A 19,922-nucleotide genomic window follows, 5' to 3' on the forward strand; every position below is an offset into this window, starting at 1 on the left:
TTCTTTGTTTCATTAAACAGTTTTGGTGTTTTATATTTAAAATAAGCATAGTTAAAGAAGGAAGAAAAAAGTTAGACTCCACAAATACACAAAAAACTAATGACAACTAGAAGTATTTCTAGCAACTACTTAGATTTTTCAAGCAAATTTCTAAAGAAAAGTAGTTTTTTTAAAAAAAAAATCCAAAGCTAATATTATCAAAGAACTTCTTAGTCATGGAGATGTAAAGATGCAGGAAAAGAAAAATAAATAAATTAAATTTCTAAGACAATTCCTTCTTCTCCCCCCCCCCTTTTTTTAAAAAAAAATAACACTTTTTCGACTTCCCTCTACCCAAAATATTTAGGAAACATTTTCAAATGTGTTAGTGACTAAAATATGTTTAAAAAACTGGCCAATGCAGCGGAAACAAACTAAATCAAAAACTAAATGGACATATTAAAGGTTAAAGAATTTTGTCTCAATACAAGAAAATCTTCAGTATTCAGAAATCTATTAATAATAAAATATTAAGGGGTCAGAAGTAGAATCAACTCCTAATAATAATTGTCAAATTCAAGAAATGAAGCTGATTAAATATATTTCATGTAGTAAAGTTTGTATTCTGAAACTTCATATTCCTGAAAAATAGTGCTTTTTGTATTTGTTTGTTACATTGGAAGATCAAATCCAGAACGCATGATAGTCTTTATCTTCCTACAAGGCCAAGCCTGAAAAAAGGTGCAACTGTCTTAAGAACATATTAAATTTAATGGGAACTCCATAAAGCCTTAAGAATCTTTTTCCAGACTTATGCAAAAACTTTACAGAAATAATATTTCAATGAATACAGCAGGCTGTATTGAATGATGTCTGAAACATTTCTTCCAAATCATTCCAGAAGCATGTGGAGTCCTATTATTTTCTCACTAAAAGGTTACGTAAAAACATCCCTCGAGTCCAACTCAATTCTTGGCAATTCTTTCCAATTTATGCATTCCTTTTAGAATTGTTTCCCATCATATAGAAAAATAGTAAACTCCACCCAAACATTGCCACATTAAGAATATGAAAACAACATCCTACTATCATGCTTTACTAATTAAAGCTTTATTAACTTCAGTAGGTCTATTTTAAGCACGATTGCAGGAGAAAATCCATGAGATTGCTAAGAAGTGACACTGACATGATGGCACATAATCAATCAATCAATTAATGTTAAGCATGAATCCAAATCTTATTTTTAATCAATTGTTCTTAAAGAAATAGAACATATGTAATTTGTTGATTAGGAAAATTCAGTTTGCTAAATTATGATGTAATGTTTTCTTTTTAAACCTGCATTCTTTAGGAATGAAGTGTGACTAGTTTTATTATTTTGAAGCACCATATATTTAATATATATTTTCAATAATACTTACTTTCAAAAGATAAGGTTCCATTTCATCCAATGTTTTTCCTAGATGTTTATCTGGATCTAAACCTGTCAAAAGGTTTAAATGTATTTTAGAAAACAAAGTACTGTTTGGATGTTACGGTTTACTCTTTTTTTAACATTTTAAAAGAAACTATTAAAAAAAAAAACAATTCCTGTTTATCAAAAATAACTTTGGGGAAACAAAGTTGTTCTTATCCAGAACATACTCTCTTATTTTCTTTGAACTGCTGATTTTTATCTTGGGCAAAAATAAGTTCATTTCCTTTGCCCTGTGCACCAAGTGGAAAGTATATTGTTTTAGTGCTTGCTTTCAAATAAATATTATAAAATAGAAAGCAAATTATACTATACATATTATGATAATGAAACATTCAACTGAACTTAACTCTATAGTATATATTAAATATATTACCCTGCACAGCTTTCTAAGGCTAAGTTGGAACATTGATAAATTTACTATTATGACTTAAGCTATTTCTCTTCTCACTCCAGCCATTTCTTTTATTTTTTATAATATAATTTTACTGAACTTAAGTATAAAATATAAAAATGAAAATGAAAATAATGGGAAAAGGGAGAAAGTGAAATACGGGATAAAGGGGCAAAAAGAAAAAAAGCATTAATTTCCTTTTCGGTGCAGAAGAATGAACACAATAATGTTACAACTTCAATTTTTACTTTGCATAATCTATATATACAAGTCATTTCTATAACAAAAAAAAAATTGTCTGATCCATAAATCCCAAAATCAAAGTTTCATTTTTTTCTATCTCAAGCACAAAATCTAGAAGCAGTTTCCAAATAGAAATAAAGTTAGATGCCTTCTTCTTGTTAATTAAAGCAGTTAATTTGGCCATCTCTGCTAGTTCCACCAGTTTCTTCAGTTTTTCCAACCATTCTTCCATTGTGGGAATTATTATATGTTTCCATTTTTGTTCTGCTGTCAACATGTTTAACAAAGTTCCATTTTTTAAAATGCTTTGTCCATTAAACCCAGAAGAGTCTATGGTTTAAGTTGTATATTTATTTTAAGAAGCTTACCCTAGTATTTCAAGTCCACCAAAGTTCCACCATATATTTGAAGTACTTTTATATATCTTTGACAATTTATGGGGTTCTAAATACCATCAGCACAGCATTTTATAAAAAATTTATTTTAAGTTATAGTTTAATGTAAATTTTAAACCCTTCATCCACATGTGTTTCCATTATTCAAGAATTTATTATACCCAAAATTCTTTGCCTATTGAATCATGCATTCTTTCATACAATTGTTTTCCGAATTAAATTTCAATTACAATTTATAAACCTTGGCAATAACCTGTTCATCATTTCCACATAATACAATTTCAAATTAATTTTTGCAAGGTTAAATCTGTAACTTTTTTGTCTAGCTTAAATCTTTCTCTCAACTGTATATTTGTAAACCAAATATCTACAGAATACTAGAGTTGGAAGAGACCTTGGAGTTCAACCCCCTGCTCAAGCACGAGACCCTATACCACTTCAGACAAGTGGCTGTCCAGTCTCTTCTTAAAAGCCTCCAGTGATGAAGCACCTACAACTTCTGAACGCAAGCCGTTTCACTGGTTAATTGTGGATTATGACGATTAACCAGTGGATGACAACCAGTGGATGACAATAACAATGAGAGTTCCTTCTGACTCCAACTCTTCTTTAGACAAAAGAGTTGGTTCACAATGAACGTTATTATTTGACCATAACTCCGCCAATCTGGAGACATCGTTTCTTTTCTGAAAAAAGCTTCCTGAGGTGATCCCCAAACAGTTACTGTCATAGAGAATCTTGTTTTACATTTATCCCAAATCCTTAGTACGGCACATCTAACAAAAGGATTCTTAAATCAATCTTATCATACTATAAGCAGGAGTATCATCCATCTTATTTCATGGCTCTCTAATTCGAATAATCTTCTTGGTTGTCAATTTTGGTAGAAGTAGAAATAACATCATTGGTAAGACCTTTATCTTAATTACAGAGATTCTACCCAACAGGGATAATTGCAAATTATCCTATATTAATCAGTCCTTTTAATGTCATTCCATACAGGTACAAAATTGTTTGAAGTTCGTATTTGTCGATGTAAATCCAAGGTATTTAGCCTTTTTCTCCACCCAACTTTCTTACCATTATTTCATAATCTTAAGAAGTCATATTCTTAACAAGCATTTTCATCTTCTGTTTATTTTGAAACCGGCTAAAGCTCCAAAGTCATTTAGCTTCTTCATCAAGTGTTCTATGCCAGTTTTGGGGTCTTGCATAAACAAGTCATCAGCGAAAGCTCTCAATTTATAAACTTGTTTTTATTCTTATGCCTACTATTTTCTCATCCTCTATCTTGTATCTCTATTTAAAACTTCCAAAACTAATATAAACAGGTGATATAGAGGACATCCTTATCTTGTAACCTTTTGAATTTCACATGGTTTAGTTAAATCTCCATTAATGATAATCTTTGCTTGCTATGATGTTGCTTTAAACCCTTGAATAAATTTTTCTCCAAAATTTATGCCTTCCACAACTTTAACCATAAAGTTCTAACTTATCAAAAGCTTTCTCCACATTCTGGGATATTAAAGCTGTTATAAAAGTACAAGTATTCAGTAACATTCAAAACAATTCTCACATTGTCTCTCAGCTGTCTTTTGGACAAAAAGCTAGATTGATGTTCATGAATGTAGGACTATAGAAATTTCTTCAGTCTTTCTTCCAGTGTTGCAGTAAAATGTTTGTAGTCTATTGTTTAGTAATGAAATTGGTCTATAGTTTTTTATCTTCAGAACATCTTGACCTTCCTTTGGTAATAACACAATATTAGTTTCTTTCCAAGTTTGCAGAAATTATCTTCCCTGTAGTACACAATTCATTATATCCCTTAGTAGCTGTAGGAGTCAATCCTCAAAATATTTATAATGCTGGCTTGTGAGGCCATCCGGACCCAGAGCTTTACCAATTTTAATTTTTTTAAATCACTTCTGATATTTCAAAGGCAGTTATTGGTTCATTCATAAATTGCTTCTGAGCTTCTGAGAGCTTCGTAAGTATTGTTTTGCAAATAATCCTCTATTTTTTTTCATAACTACAGCTAATCCTCAAATTGCAATCACAATTGAGCCCAAAATTTATGTCGCTAAGTGAAATATTTGTTAAGTGAGTTTTGCCCCAATTTACGACCTTTCTTTCCACAATTGTTAAGTGAATCATTGCTATTGTTAAGTTAGTAACACTGTTATTAAGTGAATATGGCTTCTTCATTGACTTTGTTTGATAGGTCACAAAAGCTGTTTGCATGACACCTGGTATCATAAATATGAACCAGTTGCCAAGCATCCGAATTTTGATCAAATCAGCAAGAGGAAAAATGGTCATAAGTCTCTTTTTTTAGTGCCACTGTAACGTTGAACAGTTACAAAATGAACTGTTGAAAGTCAAGGACTACACGTACTTCCTGTTTCTAATAGAAATTGCAATACAGCTTCTTGAATTTTCTCTATCATTTTCTTTTCTCAGTTTATATGTCAATCATCTTCCTGGTATTTTTGCAAATTGAAAATTCACATAATTCAGTTTCATTTCGATTTCACGGACTGTTAACACAGAGAGTTGCTTACGTAGCAATTTAATTTGGTGTAAAATTTGGTGCATTTTGCAGTTCAGTCTCTCTACTTCTAATTTCATTTAGTATATTTTACATCTTTCCCTGGGATTTCTTTTTCTCTAGACAGTGTTATTGTATGAAATAATATTTCATAACCTCTTTGCTGACATCCAAGTCAGTAGTAGTAGTTTATTGATTAGTCTTATAACCTTGTCAATAAACTAAAATAGACAGTTAATTTGTCCAAATTATTGTTAAAATATTTTCTTTCCTTACAATCCTTTACAATCATCTCTTTCTGTAAAATAGAATCATTCATTCTTCAGCTATATTTCAAAATCTTTTTTTTCCTGAATATCAACATTTGGATTGTTGATCTGAGAAAGATTTGGTAACAATATAAACTTCTGAGATTTTATTTGTGATATTTTTAGAAATCTATATGTCAATTCTTGAGAATGATTTATTTGCTTTGCCCAGTAATTTCTTGACCACTTTCTTAGGCCCAAGCTAGACATAATACTATGCAAGTGGATGAAATTCATATGAATAGTTTTTGTCACATAAATACTGTAGCAGCATCAGAAAATCTTGATCAGACTCTAGTCTAGACAATGAAAGACCTCTCACAGCCATGGGAAAAGTATTAAAACTTATTTCCCTAAACTTATTTGTTTTTCAAGGGTAAGCTCCATTGATACAAATTCTCATAAAAAGTGAACATAAATTATATGCACCATTTTTACTGCTGAAAACATAGTGCTTGTAGGACTTATACTGCAATACATTCTAGATAAACTCTGAGCTTCCAGATGTGCTGGATTTTAAATGCCATTAATCAGCTTGGCTGGGGTAATGAGAAATGGAATCCAGTTATTTGGGGAATGTTCCAGATTTCCAATCCCAATTATAGGGTCTAAACCTACACTTGACTTTCACAGGGTTGAAGCATCTGCCCACCTCTTCTACAAAGCACATATTTCTTTATTCAGTGTTTATTTCTTCTAATGGCAAAAAGCCAAACATTTTGGTAGCATTTATAAGTAGCGTATGGAATCAAAACTTCCTTTTCTTTTTGTTGCCACTTTTGGTACTTAGCAAGTTTGTTCTACCTTCCTTTATCTTTTCTCGTTCTTTGATATACTTCAAGAATATCCTTTCATTTTTCCCCTTCTATGGTATTAATTTTAGATTAAAAAGCATGATGTATTTTTACCGTTCTCTTCTAAAACAAATTTGTTGGGAGATGATATTATTTGCAGACCAAAGCCTACAAACAACACATAGCACTGCTATTGGATACTGTGTCCTTTAAATTATATTTATTCAAACATAAATTTTAATTTTGTTCACTCTGCCCAACTGTTGTAAACATGTGTTTCCAAAAAGATCTATGAACAATTATTGACAATTTGATAAAATATAGACGATATTCTCTTAATTAGGAGCTTAATACCAAGATCACATTCCATTTTCCAAATGTAAAATCACTGGAGATAAGGAAAAGAAAATCTCAATGGGTGGATAAACCTACAACAAGCCCAAGCTGTAGAAAACACTATGCAGAATTAAGAAATTAATTAGGAGGAAGAATCATAATTTGCTGTTCTGACATCTATTTTACTTGACTTGCATGTATCTAGAGGAAGCAATTATGATTCAATTAAAATATTCAGTTTTATTACTTTAGTGGCTGACCTTGAAGTTAATGCCTATTTTATTTAATTGCATCATCTATGAATAAATATTAACCCTAGCATGTTATGCCCCATTATTTTTAGTGCATTTTTCAACTCTCTGACTGAATTATATCAGTCAATTAATATCTACTGTCAAGAAAGCAACCAACGCTTTATTTCTTGGAGAATACTCTTAACAAATGATAGGAAAAGCATCCTGAGAGGCTTTTAATAACACCAAATAAAATGAACTGGATTAGCTTCACAACTTCTGTGCTCTGAAATTTTAATGCAAAATTAGTGTGTGCTGGTACAAGTTGTATAATAAGTCGGAAATGATATTTATATAGTAAATTCTAACAATCTAGATTCTGATAAATATTTTAACTGGAAAATATTTCTATCTTCTAACAGCATCACTGCTAAAAAATATTTCAGTAAGTTCATACATCTGTTGGTACAGTGATACCTTGGTATTCAACTGCTTTGAAACTCATCGAATTTGGTACTCAACACATTTTGATGAAAAAAAAATTGTCCTGGCACTTGTTTATTTAGTACTCAACACACAAGCTAGAGTTTGTCAATGTCGATGGCTCGTGACTCGCTATTCCTTCCATTCGAAACAAAGGGTGACACATCTACATGAAGCACTGGCTCATCTTCCCACTGAAGTGGTACCTATTTATCTACTTGCATAGGACATGCTTTCGAACTGCTAGGTGGGAAGAAGCTGAAGCGAGTGACAGAAGCCATGCAATGCTAAGACTCAAACCTCTGGAGCAAAGACCATTTCTAGCATCATTAAGCCACTGAGCCATCACACCTCCGTACCCCAGTTATTCAATGGACTGAAGACCTGGTATTACTTGTAACTTATGAACATGCTACTTTCATATACAGCCTATGTAAGGATTATGAGATATCGTAATCCTTTACTGAAACTTTTGTATAAAATTTTCTCTTCGTATTTCTTCAAGATTTGTCTTAAATAAAGTTTTTCTCTTATCTGCTTTTTCTCTTTAATTAAATAAAAGCAACCCCATCCCCAGTTTAGACTGAATTGATCAAATCAAAGCTGAACCATGCCAATAATTTAACAAAGCTCTTTAGTGGGACCACTAAGATAATTTGTATTTTAAAAATCTCAGTGCACTGGATGCTTTGTGAAAACAAGTCCTGAAAAGCTTACTTACATATTCCATGGTTAGAATCAAATGTAAATTGGATTCATTATAGCAAAATAAAGCTATGGAGAGTGATTTCAATCCTACATACATTATCTGGAAATCTGAAGAACGCAAAGTTTACAAACTAAAATCACAATTATATCAGGTATTTCCTCTTAATTATTACAGTATTTTATTCCAATGTGAGCTGCAAAAGATTCTCATGTACAGAGACAGACACAGACATAGACACAGACACAAAGACAATCTGTCAATATTCTCTTATAGTATTCTCAGAGGTTGAATCATGTCAGCAAAAGCCAATAGCACTGGACATTTTTTTAACCTTGTGATGATATCTTTATGCTCAGAGAGTGAGGCAACAAAAGTATGTATTTGCTTTCTGAATGCCGAGTCCAACTGCAGTAATTGAAGATGATAAACAACAGCTAACCTGAGTAATGGGTGGAAAATCTGTTCTAGAAGTGACTGAAGTATTTCACACTCAAGCCATTTTTGCAGTACCTATAAGCTGTACAATGCTTATTTCATCTCTTATGACTGATTAGGTAGAATACATAATATATAATTCTGAGGAATGAATTGAAATTTCTCAGCATTTTGCATTAGGATCTTGAAAAATTGCAGTTGGCTACTTGATAATCTTGTTTTAAGTGGCAAATACTATTCCCTGACCAAATTCCCTATATGGTAGATAATAATAATGAATACACATGTTGTAGGCCTAGTTTCATTTTTCACTTTAGGTTTGTTATAAAAATTATTGTCTTTAGTTGAACTATTAAGTAACCTTGAAGAGGAACTGCAGGAGGAAAAAGAACCATCATGTTCCTTTCTACACTATAAAGGGCAAAAATCAGTTTCATTAGGAGATCTCAGTCTTGTGTAGGTGGTGAACAACAAAAAAAGCAGAGATTTTTTAAAAATTATCTAATGATAGGTTGCGAAAACACCATGGAAAATTGTGTGGGTGGATGATAAGCTGGTATGACAGATAGAAGGATTGTGACAGAAGGCATCAAAAAGTCGTGATATTTCAGGCTGCAGAGAATATCCTTGGAGGATGCAAGAGGAAAGAAACATTTGAAGATCACTTAAGTAGAAGATACTTGCCATTTAAAAGGATAGAACAATTTCGTAGACTATCAAAATCTTCTTAGGCCAAGTGTTTGAATTAAAATTGGACTACTATGTTATTAATGCAGAAATGAAAGACTGTTGTTTCTGATTACTTCTCAGAGAAAAAAGAAATTTTGATTGAGGCAGCTTCAGTATCTGAATAGATGCACAGGAAATCATACATACATAACATAATCCAGGTAACATTTTTCCAGAAATCAAATATGTGCTTTTGACACAATGCACCAATATATATATATTTTTCCAGTAATTTCCCATGGACTCAAGAGATAGATGAGATTACCAACTATATTGTTGAGTATCATTGCTGATATGGCTATAATTTTTATCACTGATCCCTACATGGATGAGCACAAAGAAATAATTTTCAGTGCAGTATCCTGGAAGTTGCTTTTTTCACATCCTAATACGCACTTCAAGGAGGCAGCACACTTCATGAGTCAGCATGTTTTGTTTCTATGCCTCATAACAATGAGTCGCTAATTATCACAATTCTTTTTTCTTTTTTTGGCTGCATTCCTTCTGTTCTTCAAATAACTATGTTCCTGCTTCCTGATTAGCAGTATCACTTTTCTTCCCTTGAAGGTTCAGGGTCTCTTTTTTCCATGAGGATGTCCACGCTCATTCTAAGTTCCAGCATTGTAGAACACCTTTCATGATTCTTGTTCCTCTTGTCACTGCCACCCACTGGTCTAGCTCTTTGACTAATTCTCTTCCTTACATTGCTTTTTTCTGATTCATTTCCTCTGTCAGCCCTTTAGTTGAACTAACTCATTTCCTTCCTCTTTTATGAATTAAGGTGCCTCTCCTCCAATACTTGCACTTTTTCTTTGAGCATCACTTCAAAGCATTGACTTGTTATTAATATGTGTCAGTTAGTTTTCAGGTACAAACAAACAAGCATTACAAGTAATGATAACAGTCACACACGCTTTTATCTCTACTTCTGTTTCTCAAGGCACCACAAATAAAAGAGTTTTTTTAAAAAAAAATCTTGTTCTTTTGAGGATCACAGGTTAGCTGAGATCTTACTGTCTGCTTAAGTGGAAGATGCTTTGGGACTCCCTCTTGTGCAGGAATCCCCTATTACAGTATTCCTAACAGATGGTCACATTTCCAGCAAAAGAGAATCTATCCTCCTGAGGCAGACTGTTCTATTGTTGAAAAGCTTTTATTGTAAAGATATTTTCTCCCAGATATACAGATTATATATATTTCCATATAATTGAAACATATTGGTTCTTATCCTATCTTTTGAAAGAATTCTGAAAATTTCTCTCTACCTTCTATATCGTAAGACAGGCCTTTAGATACATGAAGACAACTATCTCTATCCACTTGGTTCTGTCAATATCCTTCTTAGAATATGATGACCAGAATTGAATGCAATATTCTAAGCACAGTACAATCAATGCAGAATGAAGAGGAACAATGAATTCATTCACAGTTGATACAGTCTAGGTGTCATGGTTCCAACAGAGGAGACCAGTAGAAAGAACTCTGAGACAACTGCTTTCCTCAAAGAACACTTTTAATGGCTACATAATATCAGCACGAACATAGGTCAAATCAAGGCCGAAAGTTGCCCCCCCCAAAAGGTTGCACTATCCCCAATTAACACCTTTAGCGGGCTTCCTAACGGTAGCTCCAGTCCGCCAAATGTTAAGGCTGCTTGACCTTGGTTCCCACAAGAAAGTTATTGTTTTGACTAAACTATAATAATGCATCTCTCCCCTCCCATTGCTGTGGCAACCGAAAAGCAAAGAAACATGGCTGAATTCAGAGCATTTGAAGGTTTGACACTAGGACTATATTTGTGTTGTTGTTTCTTTGTTAGTTCATGAACCTGTATCATAATCATGAATAATGTTCAATTTATGATCAAGACAGCCAGAAAATGTTCACTTGTTGCTGTCAGTACAGTTCTCCCCATCCTATACTAATGACTTTATTTTTTTTCCTACGTAACTTTTTAATCATTGAGAAGAAACAGAATCCTATGCAAATGTAGGATTTTCCAATTGTCTCTGCTGATACATCTTTTGATGCTCTGTGCCCAATGTTTCAGTTTGTCAAGGTCCTACTAGATCTTGATTAAACCCTCTAGTGTGAACAAAAACTCAAACGATTTAAATTTTGTCTCCCCCCCCCCCTCTCTTTGCTTCACTGGAACATAAGGCCTCTAAATAATGGCTTAACATACAGAGGAGTTATAAAAATTACCATACATGCAAAGCTGGTTGAACCCTTGAAAGGCTAAGTACAATCATTGTTTCATTACTTTTTTTTTTTGTATAAATGGTAACCGAGACAAAACCTATTCACTGTAGATCAGTCTCCTTATAGAAACAACAATTCTCTGAATCCTTTAATGGAAGTGGATTTCTGTACTATTATGAGGAAAAAGAGGTTACAGCAGGATTTCTGATTAAGGAAAAGTAGGGGGGGAAAACATTGCCCTTGTCAGAAAGTCATCATCCAGAGATATTAATTTATAAGTGCCAACTGAAAAGAGATTTCTGGAATTAATGTGTATTTACTTGTATAATTATATGTTGCCTATAATCTTACACCTTTCTACCAATGCCATTAAACTAATGGAAAACATAGCTATAGGAGCATGCCAGGGTTGATAAATGTCAGGCTCACGTTACATATTCACTGATTTCTTTCACTTCAGCGCAACATGCATTACTACTCAGCCTTTTAAATGGGTTATTCCAAACACATTTACTGCAATTTAGTTTAAAAGCAGCTTTGATTATTCATCTAAAAATAAAATGGTAACCCATACCTTAACTTCTCTGCCATTCGATATGTTAAACAGCGATCATTCCTTAAACCTCCTTTAATAAAGCACACTGTTATTAAAGCACTATGGTATGCCCTCTGGAGCAGAGAAGCTCCATTAAATTTGCTTATGTCTAATTATTGCTGCCCTAGGCAAGTGAGAAATTTAGTCTGATAAGATCTTTCTTTCTACCTGTAGCCAAAAATGAAAAAAAGAGGCAGACGTTTTCTATCTAATTACTATCTACAACTATGTATGGTATTTGTGCTCTGAAGAAAAAATGCCACAGAAAGTTCTTTGTATATCAGTAAGCACATTCCAACTTGTTCCAAGCTACTGAGATACAAAGAGAAGTTTATCTTACTTAAGGGATGACACAGGTCACTGGCAAAATAGCCCCTGCAGTCATTTCTATTGTCACTCAGAATCTGCCCATTTCTCTCCCCTCCCTTTTTTTAAAAAAAAAAAAAAGAAAAGATTTTGGATTGCATATATAGTGGTAACTTGCATTTTGTAGAGTTTGGGCTTAATCGTAAGAACATTCTAGAGACATTAATAGCCAAGTTTATACTGAAAACCCAACTGATCCTCAATGACCACAATTTGGAGGAGAAAAAATAATTAATTTCAAAATATTATTAAAGATATTCTTCCCTAGGTGGACCAGCGTTTACAATTAGTAAAGTACTAAATACAATAGAAACAATAAAACAATGAGGCAAGTTTTTGAAAGCCATAGGAATGAGACAGCATAATTTAAATTGTTTAAATTTCCCAGGCAAACAGAAATGTGTTGTCTTCTCAACAAAGGCCTGCTAATTCGGAACTAGCTGCACTTTCATAAAATATTTCAAAAAACAGTCATAGCTAAATTCCTAATTTGGGAAAAAATATGTAAAATTTGGTCATGGAAGCCAAGAGGCAAAAAGAGTTGTCCTTTTGGATTTGATATAATGTGATCCTATCTAGTCATGTATATACTAACTTTGTCCTTTACTTGAGGCTTTCAGCTCATCTTCCAAGGCCACATTACACTTGAACATAGAACACTGTGCATAGAACACTGTTTAAGCGCAAAAACTGTATAAATGTATGAATGCAGGCTCCAAGTTTCAAAAGGATATTCAGAAGCAGCACAAAATATGTTCTTGAAATTGCAACCATTTCATAGCTAATTCTGGAACATAATAAATATCTATCCCCACGCCCCGGGCGGCAGCCCACTACTGGGCTGAGGCCTATTAGGAATTGGACTGCGTGAGTGGCTGGCCAGAGCTCATGCATGTGCAACTTAACTTGCAAAAGTGGTGGGTACTAGTACACATGCATGCTGGCCCACCCTTGCACAAGGGCTGTGTGTGCGCAAGCCAGCCCAGCACTCACATGGCCCAGTTCCCATCTCCCATCCCAGCCAGGACACCAAGCCGCAAAGGTTGGGGACCGCTGAACTAACCAACATAACCTGGTTATACCTTGCAACTATATACTTAGTTGTATCATGATATCTTAAAATAAAATGTTTTCTGTTTCTGAATCCCAAGTTCTTGCCTTCTTCACAGATAATAGATTTTAAAAGATTTAAAAAGCTAGAGTTTGCTGCAGAAACTGACACAGATCCTGCAAAATTAACTATCTTGTAATTTGTGATTACAAATAAATTTTAAAAAATTATTTCTCCTAATTAGTATAAACGTTAGGAAAGCACTAAATAAAGTTGGGATGGTCTTATTTGACTGTTCTTATCAGAAGTGATATAAAATAAAATGATTCTGGTGAAATATGACACCTGAAGAATTATTTTTCTTATCATTTCTACTCCTAGTAAATGAATTCCTATTTTAAAAAAGGTTAATTTTTATAAAAACAGTTCACCTCATGGTGGACTGTATGATTTAATTCACACCAAAATTATACTGTGAACTTTATCAGAAATTTATTTTTAGCCACTCATGTAGAACAGATTCTTTCATATTAGATTGGCCATTCTTTGGTCTAATGGGCCACAAACCTCTACTGACCCCAAAAGAAAAACCCTCTTTTTATCAAATTTTACACCCAAGATGTCATCTAATAACTTTGTTTGAAACACTACAGATAGGACTGTAATTCTGAAATGATGTACTGGCCTATTAATCTATTTCTCATCAGTTTGTGTAGTTAAAGAACCACATACCATTCAGTAAGCTTGAATGTATTAATACTCTGCTTGGACTGATCTTAGTGGCCAAATATTTTCTACAATAGATCAGTTCAATATGTAAAATCACAATTTTGTCAATGAAAGTCAATGTGGTGATTTTGGATTCCATTGAAATTTCTTCTGCACGCAATTATTTTTTTAAATTGCAAAACCCAATTGTCCTTGAATACCAAGTAGTAAATTAATTTTGCTGAATGCTACAATGGAGCCATGTACATAAGTAAAGTAACAGAGTAACATATACAGCTAAATCTGGATAGAACAGAATAGCCTGAATACAGAAAGGACAAATCAGGATAGTAATAAACATCTTTTCTTTATAATTTAGAACAGACTTTCTTAAGATAGAGCAGGAAAATACCTTTTTGAGCATACAAAGTCATTTATTGATTGATGTTAGTAAAGGTTTTACTTAATTCTTTTCATCAGAAGCACCTATAATTTATAGTAACAGTGATCCAATTTCTAGCATTTGTATAACTCTTATGAAAATGATTATTCTATAAATGAATTTCTCTTGAAAAATGTATTCTCTGCAAATGTAATGAAGAAAGTCAAATGATTTTTTTAACTTTTTTTCGTTAGCTAATATTAATGTGTGTATGTGTCTGTGTGTGTATGTATTCCATACTTCTTTTCCATACTTCACTTAGTCCTGATGCAGTTTTCTGCCCTTGTGTACATTTTAATTACAAAACAGATTAATACATCCCTGTGGCTATTTTATGGTATTGACTACTTATTGACAAAGTAGATTCACCACAGTTACTAGAGACAGTTTGAATTCTTACCGATAGCTGCTACTTTTATTATTATGGCTTGAACTTTCAAGGATATAATTTCTCTCAGCAATGTGTCTTGATTCTGACGCCACAGGTATGCTAAAGGCTGCAGAGCAAGTCTTTTACAACTGTTGGCAGAAAAAAAAGATAGATGTGTCATTATAAACACAGATCATTTAACTTTCTGAGTAACACTGCTTAATTTAGAAAATTACAATAGGTATATATTAGTAAGAATAAAGAAAATGAGAGCTAAATGCAACACTGAATCCACACACTTCCACTTGCAATGAAATTGTTCTGCTCCACACCTCCTAAACAATCTGTTGCTCAAGCCCCAATCTGTTCTGGAGTATCTCTTAAACTTGCATAGCAGATGTAGAGGGCAACCATATAGATTTTAAGCATTTCTTCTGGCATCTACAAATGGAATGACATTATGGGATCCCACTTAAATAGTAACTATCCAGTGACAACACACATCACCAATACTTTAAGGTCACCATAGCTCTTCACTTAAATCAATTTCCACTGGCTTTTTTCCATTCTCCCCCCACCCACCCACCCCCTTCAATCAGGGGCATCAGAAGAAGATTAATAGGGAGGCCATGTTTTCCCTACCTGCTGAAAGAAAGAAAAACCCAAGCTAAGATCCAGCAATTGGTATTCAATTTGGAGAGGCCAAGAGTATCTGAGATATGTTACTAGTGGTATGTTGGCACAAAAACAGCGTGCTTAAAAATGCTAGCTTATAAAAATTGAAAACAGCCCCCCCCCAAAAAAAAGAGGGGGGGAGAAGAAGAGAAAGCGAAGATGGTGATGCGGGTGTGGGTGGAGCAGCACTAGCAATGACAACATGAATGGATTGTGAGAGTGGCAACGCTAATTGAAAGAGTAATCAGAAGCAAGGGTACACTCAGACAAAACAAATGCTGAGTTTCAGAGGAAAATAACTATGAAAAGAGTCAGGCAAAGCTCTGAACACACGCATTTTAGAATGAAATGACACGTTCAGCCAGATATTTCTGCATCTAGAAATCTGGTTGTAATTCTTTCCTTCTTAAATGATAGACTTTGTCCTTTTTCTTCCCTGTAGCCCCATATTTCACTAAACTGACAAAGAAAAAAAACCCTCGGGCAAAGTCCTTCCTTGCTTGCTAACCTCAGTGGGGTAAGGAGAAATGTATTTATTTGGGAATTTAGCCAAATGCCCTCTGGGATTTCTTTTCTAGAGGTAAAGATTCTAGACAAATATTATGTGCATTCTGACTGACGTGAACCTCTGGAGATTTACTTCGCTAGGAGTGCTCATTACACATTTGATTAATTCAAGCAATGCTGCCTCGGTAATATGTAATAAAGCAACTACCTGGAATTTGGAGAGTCAATGGCTAGCCATTGATTTTTTTAAAAAATCAACTTTATTTGCTACATTGGGTGTTGTCCTGAAAGTACAGTCATATGTATCATTCTAAGGCAAGCAGAAAAATCACTTTGCATCATTCCCCAAAATTGGTTAGCTACATGCTCAGCTATTAAGTTTTCATAAAAAAGCACAGCACCTGCAGTAATCATACATTATCCCATACTATTTCGTCCCTTTCATTTTCCACAAACTTGGAAGGCTTCTAAGGTAACATAGATTAGGCTTTTTGGTTATACCCAGAACATCCACAGAATGCGTCAGATAAAAGAGTGATATTATTATATATTTCATATGGCTAAACTGGAATAAAAAAGAAATATCAGAATGGCACGCAATTAGTTCCCAACTGTCTAAAATAAAATGAACAAGATTAAAAAAAAAACACTGTAGCATTTCAGTACTATGTCAAAAGTTGCTAATTAGATCTTAAAATAATAGTGTAAGAAGGTAAGTTTCATATGTTCTTTTCAAATAAAAAAAAAAAAATTTCTCCAAATAAACATTTTTCATGCGTTCAAAGTATCACCAAACAGAAAGTATCATTTGGGACCACTATAGCAACATTATTTACCCAAGTTTAACTTAAACATCAAAATTCCCAACAAATGGCAGTAGAAACTCTGATGCATTCATTAGCATTTGTTCTTTCATTTCTATTAGTGGAAAGTTACTGTGAAAAAAGTAACTAGTTTATCAGTGCACTTTCAGCAATGTATTATGATTGAAGCTTTGATTACTTAAGGTGCATCTTCAATTGAAACCCATTGCTGAATGCAGATGGTTTATGGTGATGACTATGCTGACATGAGTACTGTTCATTGCTGGGCCAAAAATGTAACAATGAACCAAGAAGAACTGATCAAAAAGGATAACGTGTAATAGCAACAGAACACAAGAAAAAGATTGATGAACTGAGTAAGGACAACTGACAGACCACTCAAACAGAAATTGCTATGAACAGTTCTTCAGACGTTTTGTGCAAGATGGCTTCCACCCGAGCTGACAGCACAGACAAAATCTTCAAGAATTGAAATTTGCAATAATTCTTGTCCTAATACAAGAATGGATTTTTTTACAGCATCATGATAGCTGTTGAAACATGGGCTCATCCTTGTAATACGGAAGTGTAGTGTCAATCCATGGAATAGAATATAATTGCAAAACTAAATAAATTCAAAACTCAGGCTTTGTCAAGAAAATTCATAGTACAGATCATGTTATTCCCAGGGATCTTCTTGAACCATGTACCACTGAACTCAGAACTTTATATTACAACACTCAAAACTCTGAAAGCAATGACTGAGTAGAGTTTGGAACCACAAGAAGGAAATTTTCCTGCAATATGACAATGTTAGACTTCACAATTTACAAGCCATCCAAATGGCAGTTGCGAAGCATGTAGCAAATGCATATGATTATGTGAAGTAAATACAGGTGACAATAGATTACAAAAGGATTATTTTCATATTTCTTTTATTAAAATACCCCTATTAAAGTTATAGAAGCAAATGTATTTGTTTTCTTTCAACTCTTACATGTTTAGATAAATTACTCAAGGTTTAACAGGAAAGGATGGGCTTCAGTTCATGAAATCTATATTGTTAGAAGACAAAAGCCCATATAAAATAGGAAACATATAGCTTATCTTCCCTATCTTGATAGGATTCCCATTTTTAAGAGTTCAATCTTTTTGATTTGATAATTATATGTTTAGCACCATGCAGACACTTAATGAAATATTTAATGAAATGTTATTACTATGCCATCTTATTTGACATAAAAGCAATAATGTTTCTGATCTAGTCCACACCACTGAAATCAATAGCTCTGTATGGCATGTTGCCTTTACACTTATCTTATTTTACTTACACATTTTCCACACGGACTCGTTGATAATCGGAAAGAATGGCCCCTACTGAAACAGCTTCCACTCCTTCTTTATCCTGCAAAATATGTATATATAAAAACAAATTTAAAATAAATCTGCAAAGCAGTAACAAAACATTCTACAGTAAATAAATCAGTAGCCATTAACAACAGATTCCTTTAACTTCACTCAGGTGGTTTATAGTGTACTTAGATGTGTGTGTGTATAAATTTCTTTGGATCTGGATAATATTTTATATAGTAAGTAGCGGTTTTATTATGTTACATAATTTGGGAATAATTTGAGAATTACAGTATACCCATTGCAAATTCTATTTTATATAAGCAACATACTATTGAGATATTTTCAAAAAATCTTTCAATAGATTATTCTAAATTTAAGATTTTCAAATATTTGTGGTATATAATCTAATGTGTAAAATACCTGAATTGGTATTTCTTCGCTTATAAAGCTTTTGCAAAGCTGTATAATTGTAGTTTGTGACTTAATTAGTAACTTTATTTTATTCTTGTAAGAAACCTCAAGCATACGTAGAGCTAGTCCTCATTCAACAATACATTGAGCATCTGTTTGAATTTACAACAGTGCTGAAAAGTGGTAATTATGACCTGTCCTTGTACTTAGACCCATTGCAGCATCCCACAGGGACACAATTGCAATTTGCAATCTTCCCTGCCAACTTCCAACAAGAAAACTTAATGGGGAAGCCAGCAAGAATTCGGAAGCTGTAGTTGTGTGAGGGATAGAATCAAGATCACATGAAGTATTAATACCACTTTACAATGCCTTAATAAGGCCACACTTGGAATACTGCACCCAGGTTTGGTCACCATGATGTAAAAAAGATGCTGAGACTCTAGAAAGAGTACAGAGAAGAGCAACAACTCAGAGTACAAAGAAGAGTACAGAGAAGAGCTAGTAACTCCGAGTACAGAGTACAGAGAAGAGCTAGTAACTCCGAACCCGACCGGACACTTTTAAGAGCCTATATTAGGACTTATTTATTGGCGATACGAGCGGCTGCAGAATCTCACCCCGCCACCCTGTTTAGGGTGATCCGTTCCCTACTTAATATTCGGGGAGCCGGGGACCCCTTACAGGGTAGGGTGGAAGAATTTGTGCAGTTTCTATCAGACAAAATCGCTCGGATTCGGACAGACCTAGACTCCGATTGGGCAGGGCCTTCTGAGATGACCGGGGCAGGTCTTAGCCCAGTTTTATGGGATGAATTTGAATCTGTGACCGCTGAGGATGTTGACAGAGCGGTGGGAGCAATGAGCGCCTCCACTTGTTTATTAGACCCGTGTCCTTCCTGGTTGGTCTCGGCCGCCAAGGAGGTGACACGAGGTTGGCTCCAGGTGTTGATCAACGCTTCGTTGAGGGAGGGGGTCTTTCCCGCAACCCTTGAAGGAAGCGGTTGTGAGGCCCCTTCTCAAGAAGCCTACCCTGGACCCGGCTGATTTAAATAACTTCCGTCCAGTCTCCAATCTCCCCTTTTTGGGGAAGGTTGTAGAGAGAGTGGTGGCGCTCCAGCTCCGACGGTCTCTGGATGAAGCGGATTACCTAGACCCTTTTCAATCTGGCTTCAGGCCCGGCTTCAGCATAGAAACTGCTTTGGTCGCGCTGATGGATGATCTCTGGCGGGCCCGAAACAGGGGTTATTCCTCTGTCTTGGTGCTACTTGACCTCTCAGCAGCTTTTGATACTGTCAATCATGGTATCCTTTTGTGACGATTGGGAGGGGTGGGAGTGGGAGGCACCGTTTTACGGTGGTTCTCCTACCTCTCTGG

The 19,922-nt window shown here is 34.3% G+C and overlaps 1 protein-coding gene across 6 annotated transcripts in view; it reads right to left on the reverse strand.

Annotated features, from left to right (window-relative positions):
* DPH6 (diphthamine biosynthesis 6) overlaps window positions 1-19,922 on the reverse strand; it is a 244,527-nt gene that overhangs the window by 182,330 nt on the left and 42,275 nt on the right. For all 6 annotated transcript variants that reach the window (XM_039344452.1, XM_039344453.1, XM_039344454.1 and 3 more), the window contains exons 4-6: window positions 18,114-18,187; window positions 14,828-14,946; window positions 1,401-1,462 (exon numbers count right to left, since the gene is read on the reverse strand). In XM_039344452.1, the coding sequence (XP_039200386.1) occupies window positions 1,401-1,462; window positions 14,828-14,946; window positions 18,114-18,187 (255 nt within the window). The remainder of the gene's footprint in view (window positions 1-1,400; window positions 1,463-14,827; window positions 14,947-18,113; window positions 18,188-19,922) is intronic.

The sequence above is a fragment of the Crotalus tigris genome, unplaced genomic scaffold (genome assembly GCF_016545835.1).
Source record: "Crotalus tigris isolate CLP2741 ecotype Arizona unplaced genomic scaffold, ASM1654583v1 scf7180000017916.3911339, whole genome shotgun sequence".
NCBI classification, from domain to species: domain Eukaryota; kingdom Metazoa; phylum Chordata; class Lepidosauria; order Squamata; family Viperidae; genus Crotalus; species Crotalus tigris.